Here is a 21,886-nt window from a genome sequence, read left to right on the forward strand (position 1 = left end):
TATCCATTCACATCTTCAAGACGGAGGTGGATAGATAATTGTCGGCTCGGGGTATTAAGGGATACGGGGCAAGGGTGGGCAGTTGGACTTGAGATATCAGCCACGACCTTACAGAATGGCAGAACAGGCTTGAGGGGCTGAATGACTTACCCCTCTTTCCATGAAAGGTACCAAATGGTGAGAAATGACCGAGAGTGAAGATGTACCCTAACCCAGCCTCTGGTACCAAACCCGTGTGAGCAGGACATAGTTTCATATCCTTGCTGTCATCCGCACACATGTGACATTGCATATGAGGCATGACATAAGCGAGTTTATACTACTGGGAGCTGACCTGGACTAATCATTCTGGTTTAGATGAAAAGGGCAGCAGTAAAGAAGAAAATGGTAGCTTTGTCAGCACCTTCACTTGGATGAGAGATGGCATTAGACAAATGATAGAGGAGTTAGTTGAATCCACTATTTAGAATTCAAAATTGTGGAGTCCTGTAGCTCAGTGGTTGAGCACTCGCTTTGCAAGCTAGAGACCTGAGTTCAATTCCAGGCAGGGCGAAACCTTGGGCAAGTTTCCTTACTCCACACAGAGCCTAATAATAATCCCTCCAAAACCAAAAACAATAATAAATTGGTCATTTTCAATCCACGACTGTTTGTGGGACATTGCTGTGCGCAATTGGCTGCCGCGTTCGCCCACAAATATACAGTCAATTCACTTTACAGTGTGTTCTGTGAAGCGCTTTGGGACGTCCTCCCGACGTGGAAAGCGCTATATCAAATGCAAGGATTATTATTATTATAAATACTAAAAGATGCGGTTGACTTTATCAACCGAGACTAACATTTTTAAAAAAATAAGGAACATTGCAAGATTTTTCATAATCTATAAACGACAATGTTGTGCTTTTTTGGGGGCATTTATGAATCCATTGGTCCCAGTACTAGTTTCTAAGATTGTATCCAGCAGCAGTTTTGATTCAAGTATCGGGGGGGAGGGAAACTAGGTTGAAACTTCCTTAACCTTCCTGACAGAAAACACAGTCGACATATTTGCTCAGCTGCAAAGTGACTAGAAGAAACTAATAATTAAAGCTGGTATGCTGCCGCACATCTTGCAGAACCTGCTTGACAAGCGCTTTGGTTACAGACAGCTGACTTGAAATAACATCCCCTTTAAAGAGCCTCAAATTGGTACTTTTTTTTACACACCACAGCATTTAATAAGGAAAGGAATTCCAATGTGACCTGGAGCACACTATTCAGTTCTGCTGAGCCAATCGTGTTCACATTAAGCAGGTGTGGATACTGAAGCCTCCTCTTAAAAGCTTATTTTTTTGTTTGTGGGCCATGTTTTCAGATTAAAAAGTAAAATCCCTCAACTAAGTTGCTTTCCCCTTGTGTTTCATTCAACCTTGTTCCGCTGAAACGCAGGGCTGCTGGGAGTGAACTTTATTACTGTGAGTGATGTTGATAGCATGAGTAAACGGTGGGTGGAGTCAAAGTATGAATTGCCTGAAACTCACCTCGGGACAGGCTGAAGACTAGTATGAGAAGGGCTCTTAGGATCTTAACACAAGATGGAGCAGCTGACTCGAAAAAGCCGTGCTTTACTTCAGGCATTATAATGCTGGTGAGTTGACTTGAGAATGAAAATTAAAATGTTTGCTGATTTTTAGTTGTGGAGTTCAGTGTCAGTAGTGAGTTCGTATAGGGAACTAACACTGAGATCTGCTGCAGCAGAAACTGAAGCTTTTTTAATGATTGTTTTATCAGGTCAACTCCCCTTTCTTCTCCTCCCAATCCTTCTTCCTTCCTTTCCAAAAAGAATGCATCTTTTAGTTTCAGGGAAGATATGCTTCTGTAACTTGTTAATGACTCTCCTGCACACAGCCCTGAACATTCTTTGCAGTCGTTTGTTAACACAGTTAAAACGACCAATTGATTCCGAGCTCACATTAATGACTAACCAGAGCAATGCCAGGAATTACACGGCATTATCTATTTTGGAGGTCATTTAGGGGGAAAAAAAGGAAGGTGCCAGTAAAAGGAAAAGGAAGTTATTGTAATATGCCTTACCTTTTACGGTAACACCACTGATTTACTGAATGGACGCGTGTGGTCAGTTCTGTTTTGTGACTTTCAATTATTTTAGACACTGCATCTTTTCATTTTGTTTATTGTGTTGAGCCATAGTTGTTGTATTGTTGTGCTAACCACACATAGTTCCTTTTATTTGGCAGGGTTCTTCTGTGGTTTTACAATTAATAGCTATTTTTTCTTCATTAGATTTTCCAGTGGAAGCAACTTGAAAATTTGTACTTTCGCGACAAGAAGTTTGCAGTTGAAGTGCACGATCCTCGCAGGTAAGATTTTTATCTCTCGTTTACTGCCCTGACTATGAAATGGCCTGTGTCTCTGTAGGCTAGAGTGTTTACGATCAACACGTTTGCAGAATCAACAAGTTTTAATGAATCTGTTCTCCCCCATGTCTGGATTTGCTAGTACTTATGTGCCATTCCAGAGCAGCTAGAATTTGGCAAATTATTAAATCCAGCCTTAATTTTTTGAAGACTTATTTTATGTCCAAGAACTACAGAAAACCAATTTCAAAGCATGGACTGAATTCATCAATTTGTCAAATTCTGTGCATGCTGAAATAGTGTAAATCTAGACCCAGATGGAATTTCTAACCAGTGATGATTTAATATAGCCATTAAATGTCGTTGGAAGTGTTTAGAAGTGATTTCAATAATAAATCAGACTCTTTGGATAAAGGCTGTTTAGAATACATCTACATTTATAGAATGAAGTGAATTCTTGGTAGCTTTACTAGTAGTACACTTTTGCTGGTAAAAGTAATTATGGGTTTCAGAAGTATAAAAGCTATATTAATAGTCATTGCTAACTTTGCACTCATTGAATCTGAGTTTAATTTTTCCAGTGCTTTTTAAGTGCACGTTTTTTTTAAAATAAAAATTTTGAAATCATTATTGATTAATTAAATCAACATTCGGTGTGCAAGTTGTGCTGACATGCTACCTTGATGAGGTTCTCTGACAATGGTGAAACTAAGAATAACGTGAATTTTCAAATAAACTTTATTTTTATATTTGTGAAAATAGTAGCATCCCCTTTAGATATGCAGAAATTATTCTCAATTCAATTTTGCTGAATTTAAATTATTGGTGTCAACTCTTTAGTGGAGTCTGATGTTTCACACAGTGCAAGTTTTCCTGTAGTAACCTTGCATCTTTTTGTACAGTTTCACTGCACACTTCTCTGTCAAAGCAGCTGCAATCTGTTTTCTGCATTCCTTTTCCCTTGTCAGATTAGTTTCTGGAAAAAGTGGCATAACAAATGCATCAATTTTGCTGGCTTCTAGCCATTCTAAGCCTAATGTCTGAAGAAGTCAATATATTTCAGCAAGAAAATTTGGCTGTTCAGCCATCCATTGGAAAGGGGGGAAAGAAACAACTGAACAGATTTTTGTTAACCGTTTGTGTTCAGCACGCTTGATTTGTTGTGGTTGATGACCTGCAAGTAGGTAGAAGATTCTGCTAACATAAAATCTAATTGTAACATTGTAGACACACTTGCCTTGAATAAGGTAATGGGGGCAGGGGGGAGACCCCAAACCATCTCAGGTGATTCTGCTAATACTTTAACAGCCACATTAAGGCTAATGTAACTTTCCACTGCCCAATGAGCATTGACCCAGTTGAGATCAGGTCAATCAACAAAGGCCAGGAATTAAAAGGAATTTCTGTTCTGTCTGACTCAAGGTCATTGTGCTATATAATTGCTATATAAATGTACTTTGCTGAAGCCCTGTTAACTTTTCTAAAAATGCAGCAATAATGCACATTTTTTTAATAGAAGCACAAGTGGTGGCTTGTATCAAAATCTGGATCTAAACTTTAGAGCAATTTGGCCATCACGTTACTATGTTTTTTGTAAGATGAAGGCATTGATGAATTCTATCACATGCATGTTTGGTTTTGCAGAGTGCCATTGTCGAGAAGAACCTTTGGGCAGAGTGCGTTGGTAGTAAACACATGGTATGCGAGCACCTCACAGATAAAGTCCATTTGGGTGATGGCAATCAGTCAACACCAGTTCTACTTGGACAGAAAACAGAGCAAAGTAAGTTGTCAAGTCAAAAGAGTGGAATTTAATCTAAATTGAGTGAAACACTTGTAAGTGAGAGTGTGAGCAATTGAATCCCTTTTTATTTAGAAGTGTGATTCATTACCCCTAAATTGTGAGTGATCCTTATTGTGACTCTAGAAGATGTCATTTGATCCAGGATTGCTTTTTGTTGTGCACCTGTAGGCAAAGATTCCATCAGCTAGAAGTATCAGTGACATCGCAATGGACTTGACTGACACAGGAACATCAAAAGCTTCTAAATTAGCAACTGTGGATGGGAAAAATCCACTCATTACAACTAGTAATGGCAGCCTAATCTCCTCAGGTAAAAAAATGGGTCTTGTGATTTTTAATATGCAAACAATAAATAAAGTTTTGAAATTGAAGATGCCAGCTTGGTATTATTGAGTATTCTTAGACATTTGTTTTTTTTGTTTAAAAAGTCATTATTTGGAGATAACCAATGTTTTACTTGGTTTTCCAATTTGAACAGTTCACATTTGAGTCATTTGAACACAAGGAAATCAACTGACATCTCTCATTATCTCTTCCTTTAATGGTAAAGCTTCATTATTAAAAATTGGGAAGTCCGAAGAAAGTTAAAACCCCAAACAAATCATTTTGTCTTTGTAGTAATTGTAATATTTCCTGGTAAATAATTTTGCTTGTTCCTGTGTTTTTAAAAAAAATACAAAAACTACACAGCTCAGATAAAACTACAAAGAAACCTGTTCCTTCGGGTATATTTCAGTAAACTAGACTGTGGCAACAATTTAAAAGTAATTATGCAAAGTAAGTTACTGCAATAATATTAAATATGCAAGAAATTGTGTAACTCAAATCTTTAATTCGCCTTGTCTTCCCAACGTGAAAGGCGCTATACAAATGTAATTTTGTTGTTGTTGTTAATTTTCACGGAACCTATACTATCCTGTGTCCTCTCGCCAGGAATTAGGTCAATAATTTTAAAGCAAAGTTTCTATATTAGTTATGTTGTAATTTTGATGAAATTCCTGTTAAGCTGCATCCTGTTGGTGTGCTATGTTCACAATAAGTCTCGGAAGTGTAACATTTCATCCTCTCATCCCCATCTCCAGGGGAGGAAAAAATCTTAAATACTTATTACTGCTGTCTAAAACATAATTCGAAACACTCTAGATTTGTGCTGATGAAAGAGTTAAGCCTATTGCTATGTGTTTTGGTGATTTATTGCTTCTTATCTCAACTGTCCTAATCTGGTTCATCTCATCAGTGCACAACGATAAATCGAAACCCACTTGGCAAAAATATGTAACAAAAACAGAGAGAGCTGGAAAAACTCAGCAGGTCAGGCAGCATCTATGGAGATGACCATAGACCTTCTGACGAAGGGTTGTGGACCTAAAACGTTGACTCACTTTCCTTTCTCCATAGATGCTGTCTGACCTGCTGAGCATTCCCAGCTCTCTCTGTTTTTGTATCAGATTCCAGCATCTGCAGTATTGTGTTTTGTTTTTTGGCAAAAATATGTGATGGTTATCAGTCTGTATCTGCAATGAAAATCTTACAGAACAGGACTGTCAAGTCACTGGAATGACTAATATCGCAAAAGCACAAAAAAGTAGTGGTTTCTGAGTGTGTTAGACATAAATTCTAAATCTGCTCTGGTCTGCCTATATTATTGCAATTTTTCCCTCCTTTGTTTTGCATTATTAACACCTCTATTCCCCTGCTTTGTTGCAACCCTCCCTCCCAATTTGTTTTGCATCATTAACACCTCTTTAATCCATCACCCCCTGTCCTGTACCCCATTTTCTCCTTTGTCTTCCTTGCCCTGACTCCCTCCTCTCTGTTAGCCCTTAAAAGCCTCTCCCTCCCAACGTGCCCCAGTTTTGACGATGGGTCGTGGACCCAAAACGTTGACTCACTTTCCTTTCTACATAGATGCAGCTTGACCTGTTGAGTTGTTCCCAGCGACTTCTGTTTTTGTTTCATAACTTCTAAATCACCGTTTTCTTCTTTTTTTTGAAGAACATCTCTTTACTCTGTGTATGCAAGTGTATAAAATACTTTCGTAGACAAAAATAAGTTACATTGTCGAACCAAATGTCCAATTATGATTGGTAGAAGAGTCACTGCATTTAATTTCATTGTTCCCACTTGGGGAGGAAGTAAAGTCTGGTTTCAACCAATTCCTGTTGCAAAGTCCAGTCCTGTAACTATTCATTATGACCAGGTGGAGTTTGGCATTAAGTGCAGCTTACATTACTGTGTGTTCAACTATGAATAAAAATCAATACTATGTATAGAGAGCAGTTATCAGATCATGATCCTTTGTTTGGTTTCTAGTTTGCATCATTAACACCTCTATTCCCCTGCTTTGTTGCAACCCTCCCCCCCCCACTTTGTTTTGCATCATTAACATCTCTTTAATCCATCAGCCCCTGTCCTCTACCCCATTTTCTCCTTTGCCTTCCTTGCCCTGACTCCCTCCTCTCCGTTAGCCCTTAAAAGGCTCTCCCTCAGATATGAGAAGCCGCACGGCTATGCTCCTTAATGTTTTTTTATAATAATAATACTTGCATCAGCGCCTTATCACGTCTTCTAGATGACTCAGAGCGCTTCACAAATTATACTGTACAGTGAATTCACTGTTTTGTGGATAAAAGGTGGCAGCCAATTGCACACAGCAGTGCCCCACAAACATTCGTGGATTAAGCGACCGAATTATTTATTTATATTTTGTCCAACTTCCCCAAACTAAAGTTTTAATCATAGAATTGTACAGCACAAAAAGAGGCCATTCGGCCCATCGAGTCTGTGCCGGCTCTTTGATAAGAGTCAGTCCCACTCCCCAGCCCTTTCCCCATAACCCTGCAAACCCGTCTCCTCAAATACCCACCCACCGCGTTTTTAAAAGTTGTTATCGAATCGGCCTCGACCATCCTTTTAGGCAATGCGTTCCAGATTCGAACAACTCGCTGCGTAAAAAAATTTCTTCTCATCTCCCCTCTGCTTCTTTTAGAGACTATTTTGAATCTGTGACCTCAAGTCACCGACACACCCACCAGTGGAAACAGTTTTTCCCTTTCTAACCCATCAAATCCCCTCATGATTTTGAAGACCTCTATTAGGTCTCCTCGTAACCGTCTCTGCTCCAATGAGAATAATCCTAACCTCTCGAGCCTTTCTTCATAATCAAGGTAACTCATTCCTGGTACCATCCTCGTAAATCTCCTCTACACCCTTTCCAATGGCTTAACATCCTTCCTGTAGTGTGATGCCCAGAATTGGGCGCAGTATTCCAACTGAGGCCTAACCAGTGTTTTATATAGGTTAATCATAACCTCCTGACTCTTGTACTCTATGCCCCTATTTATAAAGCCTGGTATCCCATATGCCCTTTTTACAGCTTTATCTACTTGTCCTGGCACCTTCAAGGATTCATTTACCTGCACCCCCAGGTCTCTCTGTTCCTTCACCTTCCTTATGATTGTATTACCAGCCTATATTGCCTCCCCTCATTCTTTCTACCAAAATGCATTACTTCGCATTTCTCCACATTGAAACTCATCTGCCATGTGTCTGCCCATTTTACCATTCTGTCTATGTCTTCCTGCAGTTGGCTGCTATCCTTCTCACTGTTTACCACCCTACCTAACTTTGTGTTGTCCGCAAACTTGGAAACGGTACTTGCTATTCCCAAGTCCAGATCATTTATGTATATTAAGAAGAGCAGTGGTCCTCATACTGATCCCTGGGGGACACCACTGTACACTTCCCTCCAGTCAGAAAAGCAGCCGTTCACCACAACTCTCTGCTTTCTGTCTCCCAGCCAGTTCTGGATCCATGCTGCCACTCTCCCTTTTATACCATCTTTCTTACAAGTCTTTCATGTGGCACTTTGTCAAATGCCTTTTGAAAGTCCATATAAACTACATCAATTGCACTACCTTTATCCACCCTCTCCGTTACTGCATCAAAAAATTTTATTAGGTTTGTTAGACAAGATTTGCCTTTACCAAATCCGTGCTGGCTGTCCCGAATTAACCCATATTCTTCTAAGTGAAGATTTATTCTGTCCTGGATTTATAGTCTCCAGGTGTTTCCCCACTACTGATGTTAGGCTGACTGGCCTGTAGTTCCCAGGTTTGTCCTTCTGTCCCTTTTTGTGTACAGGGGAGTAACATTGGCCACTCTCCAGTCCTCTGGCACCACCAGAAGAATCAAAATCCAACGAAGATTGAAAAATTGTAACCAAAGCCTCCACTATTTGTACCCGTGCCTCCCATAGTATCCTTGGCTGCATCCCGTCCGGACTGGGCGACTTGTCTACCTTCAGCCCAGTCAACCTTTTCAGTACTTCCTCTCTGTTTATACTTATCCTATCCATTTCCTCTACCCTCTCCTCCGATACTGCGGCATTTGGTGCATCCACTTCTTTTGTGAAGACAGATGCAAAGTACTCATTCAGTACATCAGCCATGCCCTCTGCCTCCACAATAAGATTTCCGCCTTGGTCCTTAATTGGCCCCACCCTACCTTTGACTAACCTTTTTTTCTTGATATATTTGTAAAATATTTTAGAATTCCCTTTAATGTTACCCGCTAACCTTTTTTCGTATAATCTTTTTGCCCCTCTTATTTCCTTTTTCAGTTCTCTTCTGCACTTCCTATATTCTATTTGGTTGTCTTCTGTATCTTGGGTTTGACATTTGTCATACGCCTCCTTTTTCTGCTTCATTCTAGATACAATTACCTTCGTCATCCAGGGAGGTTTGGATGCCCTACTTTTCCCTTTTGTGGGAATGTATTTATTCTGTCCCCGAGCTATCTCATCCTTGAAGACTTCCCACTGCTCTTTAGTTGTTTTACCTGCCAATCTTTCTTTCCAGTCCACCTTGGCTAGGTCCCTTTTTAACTCACTGAAATTTGCCCTCTTCCAGTTGAGTATCTTCACCTTAGATGGTTCCTTGTCCCTTTCCATATGCACTCTGAATCTAATGATATTGTGATCACTATGGCCCAGATGCTCTCCCACTGAAACCTGCTCCACTTGCCCTACTTCATTCCCCAGAACTAGATCCAGCACTGCTTCCTTCCTCGTTGGGCTGGAAACGTACTGATCAAGAAAGTTGTCCTGTATGCATTTTAGGAATCTTTCCCCCTCCTTGCCCTTTGCGCTGTTGTTTTGCCAGTCTATGTTGGGATAATTAAAGTCCCCCATTATCACGACTATTGGCCTTGCATCTGTCTGAGATCTGCTTGCAGATCTGCTCATCTATTTCCTTCCCACTATTTGGTGGTCTATAGTATACCCCTACCAGCGTAACAGCTCCTTTTTTGTTCCTTAACTCTAACCAGATAGATTCCGTTTTGGGGCTCTCCAGCACCTCAACCCTTTCCACGGCTATAACTGTATCATTGATTAAAATTGCCACACCCTCTCCTTTTTTTCCTTCCCTATCCCTCCTGAATACATTATAGCCAGGAATATTCAGCTCCCATTCCTGTCCTTGTTTGAGACAAATCTCTGTTACTGCTACTACATCGTATCCCCCTATGACTTGAGCCTGCAGCTCACCAATCTTGTTTGCTAAACTCTGTGCATTTAGGCACATGCACTCCAAGACCGACTTGACCTGTTTTGCACTCCCCCCCCCCCCCCCCCCCCAGTTGTAGTTCTCCATTTTCTAGCTCTTCGTTTTTTGCATTCCCTTCCCCCTCAAAACTAGTTTAAACCCTCCCCAACAGCATTATTCAGCCTGTCTGCAAGGACATTCGCCCCAGCCCTGTTTAGGTGTAACCCATCCATATGGTACAGGTCCCACCTCCCTCAGAACTGGTCCCAATGATCCAGAAACCTGAAGCCCTCTTTTCTGGACCATTTATCCAACCAAGCATTCATATGCTTGATCCTGTCATTATGGTACTTATTTGCCCGAGGCACAGGGAGTAATCCAGAGATCACCATCTAATACTAGAGAAGAGTCTGCAGATATGGTTTCTGAGTACACTCTCTACAATTACATCTGAGAAATTGATCAGACCATCGTGCATTGGAATGACTTTGCAAAAATGGAGAGAAGAAAGGGATTTTTTAAAAAAAATTGGTGTTGATGTATTTTGATAAGAACACGTCCCATGCTCATGGATTCTATAATTCCACTTCGGATCGTGAAGTGACCCGTAGACAATCTTGTAAAGGACAAGTCTTTCAGTGCTGCTGTTCTATGTCTCAGTGCCCAAGGCAACTTTTAAACTACATGAAGCCTTGCTGCATTACATCTTGCTTACAGTTTTCATAGTTACTATAAGGAGATGTTTAAAATAATGAAGGCGATTAACAAGCTAGCTACCTTATTCAGATGTCAGTAATAGTAGTAGTAATAATGTGTATTCATTCAGGTTCCCAGGACTCTGAAGTCAGTGATGAGCAAAAGAAAGAGAAGCTGATTGAATTAAAGCAACGACAAAGTACATTGCAGGAAATCCTTGGTCAAAAAATGGAAGAATTGAAGAAAATTTGTTTGCGGGAAGCGGTAAGAATAATAATCCTTGTTCTGATAGCGCCTTAAAATCTCAAAGCGTTTCACAGATAATTGCTGTCAAATGTAGTAATACTTATTTGTAGATAAACATTTTTTTTTAAAAAATCAAAATGGAGTACAATGTTAATGGCATTTTCCACCAGATAAATGTTGCATTAAATGAGTGCTTTGCAAAGCTGTATTGAAACAGCTGGTTAGTGAAATGTTTAACTTGGTGTCGCCTCCTTTATTAACTGCACATTGGGACTGGCCTGAATTTCTTTTGCACCTGGATTGCAGGAGCTGACTGGCAAGTTGCCGAAAGAGTATCCACAAACAACAGGAGAAGAACCTCCGCATATTAGGCGACGTGTAGGCACAGCTTTCAAACTGGATGACAACCTCCTGCAAACTGAAGAGGCAAGTACAGTAAAGAGACCTGATTAACACACGTAACAGGCAACTAAGCCGTTAAAGTAGCTTTTTTTTAAAAAAATTACCCGTTCATTCTCATAATAATAATCTTAAAATTAGAACTAAGCCATTTAAGAGTTAAATTAGGAAGCATTTTTTCACACAAAGTGTAGTGGAAATCTGGAGCTCTCTTCCCCCAAAAGGCTCTGTGTGCTAGATCCATTCAAATTTTCAAGACTGAGGTGGATAGATTTTTTTTAGGTAAGGGGATCAAGGTTTATGGCGCATTTGGAGTTGAGGTACAGATCAGCCATGATCTTCTAGAATGGCAGAACAGGCTTGAGAGGCTGAATGGCCTACTCCTGTTCCTATATTCTTTGGTACTTAAGTATTAACTCATTTGATGGTTTGTATTTTCTTTCAGTTTCATTCAGACAGGAGAGGAAGTATATATATTTTTAAATTCTCTTTGAAAGAATAATGAGATGAGGTTTTTTTTTCAGGATCCCTATTTGCAAGATGTGGAGAACAAGTTTGTAATTCAACAGAAGATTGTGGAAGCTGCGAGGAAACTTGCCAATGACCCTGACATCTGCAAGAACCTTAAAAAGAAGAGGAAACTGGACTACATTGACGCTTTGAAAAAGCTTCAGGAAATAGAGAATGCGAGTAATGAATACAGAATAAAGTGTGGGAGAAAACCCACACAAAGGGCGTCCCTCATTGTTTCAGGTAATAAAGCCGGGCTTTCAGCCTCTCTGCCTCCACACTCTGGAACTCCATCCCACTGTCCCTTCGCCTCGTTTCCTCCCTTGCCTCCTTCAAGACCGGTCTCAAGACCCTTCTCTTCAACCGTGCCTTCGATCTCCCTCCCACCTCTCTGCCTTCCCTCACCCCTACACCACCCCTCCTCCATGCTCGGGCCCTGACACCTGATTGTTCATCGCTTTGGGACGTCCTCCCAACGTAAAAGGGGCTCTATAAATGTAATTTTGTTGTTATGATAATGCTTGCATTTGATATAGCACTTTACACATCTTCTAGGCATCTCAAAGCACTTCACAGAATAGACTGTAAAGTGAATTGACTGTATATTTGTGGGCGAAATGCGGCAGCCAATTGCGCACAGCAGTAGTAACTGTACAGCATCTTAGATATTATTAGTGACATTTGAAACTGTGTAGAACTGGGAGTCCTGTAGCTTAGAAGTTGGAGCACTCACCTCGTAAATGAGGGGACCTGGGTTTGATTGCCAGCAAGGCAAAACGTTGGGCAAGGTTCCTGACCCCACACACTTCTGATCACCTAGCATTAAGTAGGAAACTAATTGTTAGTTGATTGTTGCTTTTCCGGGGGTAATAATCGCTTCAAAAAATAATAATAATAATTTGGTCACTCAGTCCACGATTGTAGGACACTGCTGTGCACAATTGGCTGACACATTTCACCTATAAAATATAGTCAGTTCACTTTACAGTATATTCTCTGAATGCTTTGAGATGTCTTGAAGACATAAGGGGCTATATCAAATGCAAGGATTAATTAATTTCAAATATAAATGCTGTGTTTGCTTCACTAAAGCATTCTTCTACTGTTTGCTTTGAAGAATCTGTCAATGAACCATATGGAAATAAAAGGTTAAACAATTTGCAGGTCACATTTGGCAATAAATTTGTTGTAACCTTTTAACATACCACACAGAATTACAAATCTACAAACTTCTGCATTTTCCTTCTTACTTAGATGAGGGCATCCCTTCAGAGTGCAGTTCTTTGTCGGATACGAATACAATGGATGATGGTATGTTATGAAACCTACTGTGAATGTTAACCTTTCCACGATACATTGACCATGACTTTTCAACAGCAGGAATCTGGTTTGAGTGGTTCAGATCTTATCGAGATTTCGCAATCTTCGTTCCTTCATGCAAGATTGAGTAAATGATTGTGAACTGCCCTTAAAATGTAAACTGAATTACTATAACTCTACGTTGATATCATGATTAGTCAATTATTTTATTATTAACCCCTGACTGAGTTTAGCTCGATGTGCTTGTGGATTGGGTGGGGAGGAATCATTATAATTTGGACTCAGTCTACCTGTGCTAGGGAGTGCAATGTAAGGCTGGCCTTTTGCTCCTGATCGTTATGCTGTGACACCGATAATAGAAATGTACAAGACAGAGGAGGCCATTCAGTCTGTTTATTCAGTGTTGGTATGCTCCACCAAGAAGCTATCCAAACTGTATTTCTTCTGCCGTTTATTAAATTCCCCCGTTGTCTTTGCTCTAATAACCACCCCTGGTAAATCATTCCATACCGTGACAACTCTCTCGGAGAGAAGTTCTTCTGAATCTCTCCTTGTACTGCCCCAGTAATGGACTTGAATTTATGTCCTCCAAACTACAACTTGCTGGAAAAAGCATCAGAATCAACTTGAGACAGGGACGGACAGTAGTGGGCTGAGCTGCGATGTTACCAATGGTAAAGGCAGTCTGCGAATACTCCCCCATCAGGCACGCCAATGAAGAATGGTCTCTTAGACATATACCAGATGGCTCCTGATGTATGTGAACTCGTACCTTGCATGAGCACATTTGGGAAAAGAGAAGAGGGAGACACAAGTAATGTGTACCTTGAGTAAATAGCAGTACTTTGCACTGTGACATTGTTACTGTGACATTACTGATTATGTACATTGGTGAAAAATATATTTTTAGCTCTTTGTAACTTCTGCCTTTTATTGCATTTGAATGGCAGATGACCTACGTACTGTACAGAGACAAAGATCCTTTTCTAGCCAGCAAACGCCAAGACCGCTTCCTCCACAGTCCCTTGAGATTAAGCACAGTCGACAGAGGAGGAGTTCTACAAGTGAACAGTTTCATGATAAGGGACACGTAAGACAACCAAGGTAAGAAATTCTTGGATTTACTGCGCTGTGTGTGTCTAAAAATCAATATATTTTGCTTTCTCTTGAGTTAACGTTAAAAATGCATATTTAAAATTTAGCTTTTTGAATTCTCTGCAAAAGTAAATCCTTCGATTCTTTGACGAAAACGTTTTGTTTTCGGCAAGCTGGAATCGTCAAGGTGCGTTGAAAAACTTAACTAATGAAATGAAAATGCACTGTATTCCAGATACATCAGCAATGAAGCTTACTACGTGCAGGATAGCTCACTGCGTAGTCACAGAGAACTGAGCTCAACACACAGCAGCCCTTACAGAACTCAAGGGAGGCAAAGCCAGGGAGGAAGAAGTATGCCAGCCACACCAGTTTTGACTCGTAACGCTTACAGCAGCAGTCATCTACGGTATGACCTTGAACAATAAGTTGTGTTTTGAAAAATTTATCACCGTAGTTTAAATAAGTGGTCTCATATACAACCAAGTCTGGTGACGAGCAGGATAGGATATTCAAGCGCTACGGGATGCCATCTGGCGTGAAGGGCGCTATATAAATGCTTGTTGTTGTATGTGTAACAGAAATACCTTAATAAGGAGCTTCATAAAATGAGCACGATATTTCCTGCCTTGTTTTTTGGTTGTTTGTTTTCCTGCATTTAATTTTCCTATGTAGCATTTCAGATTCACACAGAGCATCGCCAATAACTCCTGCGTAGATTTTAGTTTATTTCTAAACATCACCTGTTACCTGCTCTCTGATTACTGATAGTCCTTTGTCTTGTGATTAATTTGCATGTGCATATCAAGTACAAGATATCCAGGCTACCACTGGAATCGAAAATGATTGAAAGCGAACTCAATTGTTTCAATATTTAGTGAAAGGGACAGCTGGCTGAGACTTTGTAAAGTAGAAACTACATTAAAGTTGACTGTTGAGTTTTTTTATCTTGCATTTTCCTATCTTGTTGCATACAGACCTGAACTTTCCCCAAAGCACTTTAGACAGCGCAGCGGCAGTTTGGAATCTCAGCCGAACCAACAAGATGAGACTGTGAGTGAAACTGCAGTATTCTCCCTCACGCCAGCCCAAAGAAGTAACAGTACAGAACTGCTGGACGATGGGTCATCCTACACCAGTCAATCGAGTGCAGAGTACTACAGCTCAACAAACAAACCTCACCAATACTACAGCACCATGACCGTGGGCTGTCGGTCAAGAGAAAGAAGAAGGCACAAGAAACCAAACATTTCCTCCGCAACTTCGGGGAGCATGCCTAATTTAGCACCTAAGGACGGGAGAAATGGAGTTTATCAAAACTCCCATAACCAACCTTCATCTGACTACTATATTCCAGGATATCAACCGTACAGTGACTTTGAACCATGTGGATACACGTATGAAAATGACACTGAAGGTCACTACAATGTCAAAGCCCCGTACAGATCATTGCATTCTGGTGCTGAATACTATAGAGGTTACAGCCACTTTTACCCGGACGAAACTGATAGCATGTCTCAGAATCCATATGCAACCCTAAGGAATCCGCGTAGGGGAGGTGCTAAAAATGAACAAATCACCAAAAACATCCAGAAGGCCTTGGTAGCAGAAAGTCTTCGTGGCTGGTATGAGCGTGCCTCGACGCACAGGGATCACAGCCTGCAGGCAGGCTTGGACTCATACAGGGGCTCACAACAAAGTCTGGGTTTTACTTATATGCAAGGGCCATTTTCCACAACCAGCAGAGCTACAAGCTTTTCATCAGGTAGGTGAATGTCATGGAGTTGTTTTCCCCTCCATCAGGCATTTGATGCCATCATTTGTAGTCTAAGCTAATCTTCCCCATTGCCTTTTCTGAGCTCACATTCAATTCTATGAATTACCCATTTCCTCCTTTTATAGTAATTTTTGTTTTGCCCACAAAATACAAAGGCAGTCCACTTTACAGTGTATCCTGCAAAGCGCTTTGATACATCCCAACAACGTCATAAGTTGCTGTATCAAATGCAAGGATTGTTATTTTGCTACCAAATTGGTTTCCCATGTTATACTTAATTCTTTTTCTGCCCTTTATCTTTTTAAAAAGTAGCAATGTTGTAAAGTAGCAATGATTATAAATTTTACATTCTTCTAAAATATATTAATCAGGAGGGGATGTTTTTGCTATTTTTAAACTGCAAATGGAAAGAATGTGAAAACTCTAAAAGGACTCCTTCAAGTGAAGAAACATCAAGTCTGTGTTGTCTTTTGGTTAATGTTTAGGTTCTTTCTTGTCGGGTAATGGGTGCAAGTCCATTATGCCACAGTTCTATTTTATTGCAGTGAAAGCTCTTAGCTGATCCAAATTAACAGCAGAAGTTGCAATGATAACTGAGAAGTAGGTTGAAAAGTAGTGCGGAAATTGAACTCAAAAAGTATCATCATTGATTTTTAAAAAAAGGGACAGGCAACTTAATTAGATACAGTGAAGGAAAAGAGCAGAAAATTTATATGATATTGCTGGGTGGGAAAAAAAAACCTGGGCTTTATCTACATTGATATGTTCATGGCCCTGTTTTAAAGCTCATTATGGAAGCATTTGTGTCTGTGCTAGATTTAAGAGATTTGACATATCCATAAATTCCGTTCACGTTATTGTGTCTACCTGAAGTGCTTTATCCGGATCAGGATAATTTATGATTTAATGTGGATAGATTTCAGAAGAATCCAGCCAGCTACTATTGATAAAGATCAACAAAAATACTGCCCAGACAGGGAAAACGCAATGAACTGCATTGGAAGTAAATTAAGACAGTAAATTAATGTATGTATTTGACTGGTTTTAAGGACAGAAAATGCTTGTCTTGGAATTCTGCAGTGTTTGAGAAGCTATTGTATTCAATAGTCTATTCATACTATACTTGAAATCTCTTCTGATCACAGACTCCAGCTCAGAAGAGGGCTATTAAAGTTTAATCGCTTTGTTAATGACTGGTGAATACAGGGCAACCCCATTATAACATGACAGTCCAGGTTCATAATCTGAAGCAAAACAAGGCATGCCAAGCCAGTTTATCAAACTTGCAGTGTAGCACCAGCCCACAATATGCCAGCATTATAAATGCTTTCAACTGGGTACGTTCTGAGAGGGTTGCCTTGTTACGTAATATGTGGATGTGACACAGTGAAGGTAGTGTCCACAAATGCAAACTAGAATTGCATAGCTATTTTGCCAAGAATTGTATTGATAAATAGTCTATTATATGCTCTCTTTTAACTTTCAGATTGTCCTTTAGATCACTGTGGTCTTTGCTGGCCCTGTACAATCATACTTTCCTATAATCTTTCAGTAAAAATAAAGCATCACTAGATGTTCCAAAATATTGATATTAATAGTTATAATTTCTATCCTAGTCTCTTCAGCAATTAGCACAGGAACCTGGAGGAGCCAGCACACTATGGGTCTTCAAGAATATGATCCAGTACCTTATACAAGCTCTTTCAATAGCACCTACAGCAATACTGCACGACAGAGCAGGTGAGTGTCAGGAATGTCTGCAGAAAAAAGCAACCTGCTTAATACTGTTATCATGAAATGTCAATGTAATTTGGTTCACGTGTGTTCACATCGGGAATTTTTTTTTTTTAAAAAGACTACAAAATGTAACGTTTTTGAACAATTGCTCCACTTCCAGAAGCCAATTTCAGCCTAACCCATGTTTTATTGCATGTTCATGCTAAAAGTCTGCTTCAGTAAATATTTATCTCTAAAAAAAATTTTTTTTTAAAAAAAAGTAGAAACCTGAATTAGCAATGTCAGCTTTAAAATGTGCTTATATCAGTAGAAATACCTGCCATGTTACCGATCTGANTTTTTTTCTGCAAATAGGTTAAAGGGAAACATTACTATAGGATGAGTCTTTTGGTTTAAAGCACTTTTCCCTCTTGCATTATTAACTCCTGTAGATCTGAACACTGGAGGAGAAGAAAATGAACATTTCTCCTGACGGCCCTCCTCCCCCGCATGGAGAAAGGGTAGTGATTTAAAACACTCCTCTTTTACAATCATTTTTCTGTTGGAAGAAAACTGCCTTTAATTATTGTATCCCGTTTCTGCTGCTGTATTTCAAAACTGGTCCGATTTGTGTTTTGCATTTCAGAGTGTAAAAAGGTCAAACTCTGCATGTTTAATCATGTTCATTCTGCCAAACCTGCCTTGATTACACACCAGTGTGACTAGATTAACAAACTATAGGTAGATTTTTGTCTTTGTATCACCAAAATGGTACTTGAACTTTGGTTGGTGCCTTCTGCACAGGAGTAAAGTTCTTGGAAGCTTGACTGGTAGTGACACATGTTCATACTGTACCACATTGCTCCTGGAGTCCAGTTGCATTTTTATTAAAAGCCGAACACACACTGCAGCAAATCAACATAGGAACAAACAATTGAAAATCATCTTTGAGCGTAAGGTGACACCATTTGAGTCAACGTGGTCTATTGTTAATATTTTCACAATAAATCAAGAAAACTTTACCTTAATGTAATTTTTTTAAATTGCCTCTGTAAAAGAAGCAGGGATTAGAGTGATGGTAACTGATGTAATGTTTTGAGTAAAGTTTATGGATTTTTTTGATGAGCTAATAGAAATTGATATCGCACCTGATAGAAATTATCCAGTATCCTAATTGTATCATCCCATCATGAGTCACATACACACACCCAAGACATTGTATTGATCTTTCAAGCAATAGTAATTTTTTATTAGACAGTAAATAAAACTTTCAATGTCTGAGAGAGTAAATGAACTCCAAAGTGTACTGTCGAGCCTCTTAGAATGGGAAAATCCCACGTTTAAACATCACTCTGTACTAAGTTGGTTAAGACAATGTAAGGAAATGCTATAATTGACTTCAGCCAGACATTCATTTCCTGAGTGACGCACTGTAACCCTTGCTGGATAAGTGCATGTATGTGGAAATAGCGACAACCAGATCAGCCCCAGGTGGGCTCACAGTTGAATAGTCTCTTAACACTCACTATTCAGGCTTGAACATGAAAAATGCCCATGTGGGTAAGGTAGGAAAGGACTGATGACAACTGTGGAGTTGTTCCCCAATAAAATTTCACGGCCTTGAGAAGAGGAGGAAATTGACAAGGGGAATATCTAAATAAATAACAATTTCTTATTTTGCTTGTCGGTCATTTTTTTTGTTTTGTAGGCGTAGTTCCTGCATCTCCTTTGACGATCCTTTTTCTGCTGAGTTCCACCATTTCCTTGCCGTTGGTACCGCTCCTACCAGACACTCGTCTGCCTCTTCCTCCACCTTTTCCTCCGCTTCTTCCACTTCCTCTTTTCCTCACAAAGAACAGGAGAGTTTACCAATATTTTCTGAGCACAACCAGCACCATATCTACAGAAACGAAATATTCATTAAATACTCAAATTGAAATTGTAGTCAGCGGTAGTAAGTATGCTCACATGAGTGTGTGTGTTTGTGGTGGCTGATAACTTTTGCTGTTTTGCTAACAAAAAGCTTAGCAAGCTGAATTGGTTCCTGTATCGATTTTTTTATACGGATAATTAAAGCAATGTGTAAAACGTGCTTTAACAGCTTGTTGCAAAATATAATCTTGAGTTCTGCATCAAGATGGTGAAACCCTAATACATTTCCTGTGTTGCTGCTTGAACAAATGGGTAAATTGAAGAGTTCTGAAACCCAATCCTGAAACGCTGATATTTTATCTAAAGACTGTTTTCTCCTTGACTGTTACTGTTGAGTTCTGAAAATGTCCGCAATTAAATTATGTCCATATGAAGATGTATTTGAGATGTTGAAAAAACCCCACCAGTTTAGTTTTCAAATCCAATTTCTCTATTGAATGATTAACATCTCCATGCTAAATTACTGCATTGTGTCTTGGCAGCAAGATCCTCGCTCTTTTGCTCTTTGCCTGTATGTATTGAGCTATTAACCAATAAATTGCGTAACCTGTAGCTGTAGAAAGCTTATGAGTCTTGTGCAACTGTTCAAATATATAATCGATTAATAATAAAAAGAGGCTTGTCAGTTATTAAGTTTCCTTTAATTCATAATTATTCACTTATTTTGTAAGTATAAGTGAAGCAGTATTTCCAGTAACAACCTCTTCTCTATCCAGTTTTGTTTGCGTTTTAAGAAGACAATTTTCTCTAATAATAATAATAATACTAATGAAGAAGATTGAAACTTTTATGTGATTTCTCAAGCTCCACAGACTACCCTGTTATGAAGTCTGTATTCCATCTATGGAGCGAGCACTGTTTTGGCCTGTAATAAAGTTATCAGTGACCTTGTTTGGCAACATCAGCAGCATTTGTACAACCCTAAACAAAAATTATTCACCCTGAAAATTCTACTGATGTGTATGAGACACAATTAAGATGCTTAACCAGAGATGTGCATGAACAGCTCTATCAAGCTTGGAGAGCTGAGTGAATATAAAAAGCTGACAAGCCTCAGACTTATAGGAGATGCTGGAAGTTTAATTACTAAAGTGAATAGAGCACTTAATTTGAAAGTTGTTTTCCCACACTTCCCTTCACTATTGTCCTCGTGCAGTCTCATCAGTGCATGATCTAATATGAGCTATGATAGCACAGGGCACGATTGATTGTGACAGCCATGTCTTGCTCCTATCTGCAGTATTTCACATCTCAAGACCTTGGTACAATTAGTATCCAACATGGCACTGGAGTTCCGTAAAGGCATCATCCGACTTACAAACTTTCCACCAGTGAAAGGAATACAACCAATAACATGAATTCAGCTTACGATAGCCAGGCCATGCTGAATGTCCCAAGCCACTGTCAAAGATGTCTTTTTGGGTCTAAATCATTTTTTTTCCTGTAAGATTGGTGGCCGAGTTCTCAGCCATTCTATCCCTGTTCTCTGGAACTCCCATTTCAGATTTCATGTCATTTCCCTTTCTTGTTGCCTTCAAAATCCATCTTAAGATCTATCATTTGACTGTTCCTTCAACCACTTCCCCCACCCCTCACTACCATAACTACCAGCTTAGGCTCACAGTCAGTTGTTAGGATAGCTTACAAAATAGCTATAGACCTTCATTCAAAAAAAGGGAATAAGCTTGCTAAACTGCACTGCATTTTGTCACAGCAAAAGGTATTCAATGAGAAATAAAAGAGGACCGTTCTAGTTTATGTGGAGCATATGGGAGAATATGTTTTCTTAAACTAACTGGAGGTCCTGTTCCTGTGAACTTCCGGCAGTGGAGATTACTTAGAAACTAAAGTTGCAGTAAAGATGAAATTTGCTTTAATGCTTTTAAATTCAGATAATCTCTCAATTTAAAGTTTCTTCTGGGGTTCTTTACAATCTTTTTAACAGCATTTTGTTACAAAATATTTCCTAGACCTTATCCAGAAAGAACATACTTGGACAACGCAGACCGTGGCAGTCAGCTCGAGGAGGATCTATATGACGACGATGGTGATGATGATGATGAAGATGAAGATGATGAGCAAGTGTTAATGTGGCATGCGGACGCTAAGCCTGGGACACTGGTTTAAGTGACTGCCGGACAACTTTCAGCCTTTATTCAACATATCAATAACTTACTGTGTGTGCCTTGCATCTTTTGCCATCTATTCAAAAAGGTTTAATTCCACAAATGGGAACCACACTTGTACATTGCATTGTTTGCAGGAGATACTGTACCTGAAATGACAGAAAGCGTCTGACCAACTTGGTTTTTAAGAGCGTTTGCTTTACATATCGAGTTGTAAATTTAAATGCAATTTGAAATATAGGGTAAAATGCAGTGAGTGGATTACTTTATTATTGAATTGATAGTGCAGATAGATGTCACTTTGAATAAGTTTTTGATTTTTAAAAAGAATTAAATACTGTGAATGCAGCTTTCAAAATACC

General features: G+C 39.5%; 1 protein-coding gene across 1 annotated transcript in view; it reads left to right on the top strand.

Annotated features, from left to right (window-relative positions):
* LOC103179788 (FERM domain-containing protein 4B) overlaps positions 1-21,433 on the top strand; it is a 78,409-nt gene extending 56,976 nt beyond the window's left edge. Inside the window, exons 12-24 of the mRNA XM_042339687.1 lie at positions 2,284-2,360; positions 4,002-4,140; positions 4,330-4,471; positions 10,534-10,667; positions 10,956-11,075; positions 11,573-11,801; positions 12,813-12,869; positions 13,829-13,982; positions 14,209-14,382; positions 14,951-15,738; positions 17,367-17,490; positions 19,175-19,420; positions 21,369-21,433. Coding sequence (XP_042195621.1) covers positions 2,284-2,360; positions 4,002-4,140; positions 4,330-4,471; positions 10,534-10,667; positions 10,956-11,075; positions 11,573-11,801; positions 12,813-12,869; positions 13,829-13,982; positions 14,209-14,382; positions 14,951-15,738; positions 17,367-17,490; positions 19,175-19,403 — 2,367 coding nt within the window. The 3' untranslated portion in view covers positions 19,404-19,420; positions 21,369-21,433. The remainder of the gene's footprint in view (positions 1-2,283; positions 2,361-4,001; positions 4,141-4,329; positions 4,472-10,533; positions 10,668-10,955; positions 11,076-11,572; positions 11,802-12,812; positions 12,870-13,828; positions 13,983-14,208; positions 14,383-14,950; positions 15,739-17,366; positions 17,491-19,174; positions 19,421-21,368) is intronic.
* The last annotated feature ends 453 nt before the right edge of the window (positions 21,434-21,886 follow it).

The sequence above is a fragment of the Callorhinchus milii genome, unplaced genomic scaffold, assembly GCF_018977255.1.
Source record: "Callorhinchus milii isolate IMCB2004 unplaced genomic scaffold, IMCB_Cmil_1.0 Scaffold12, whole genome shotgun sequence".
NCBI classification, from domain to species: Eukaryota; Metazoa; Chordata; class Chondrichthyes; order Chimaeriformes; family Callorhinchidae; genus Callorhinchus; species Callorhinchus milii.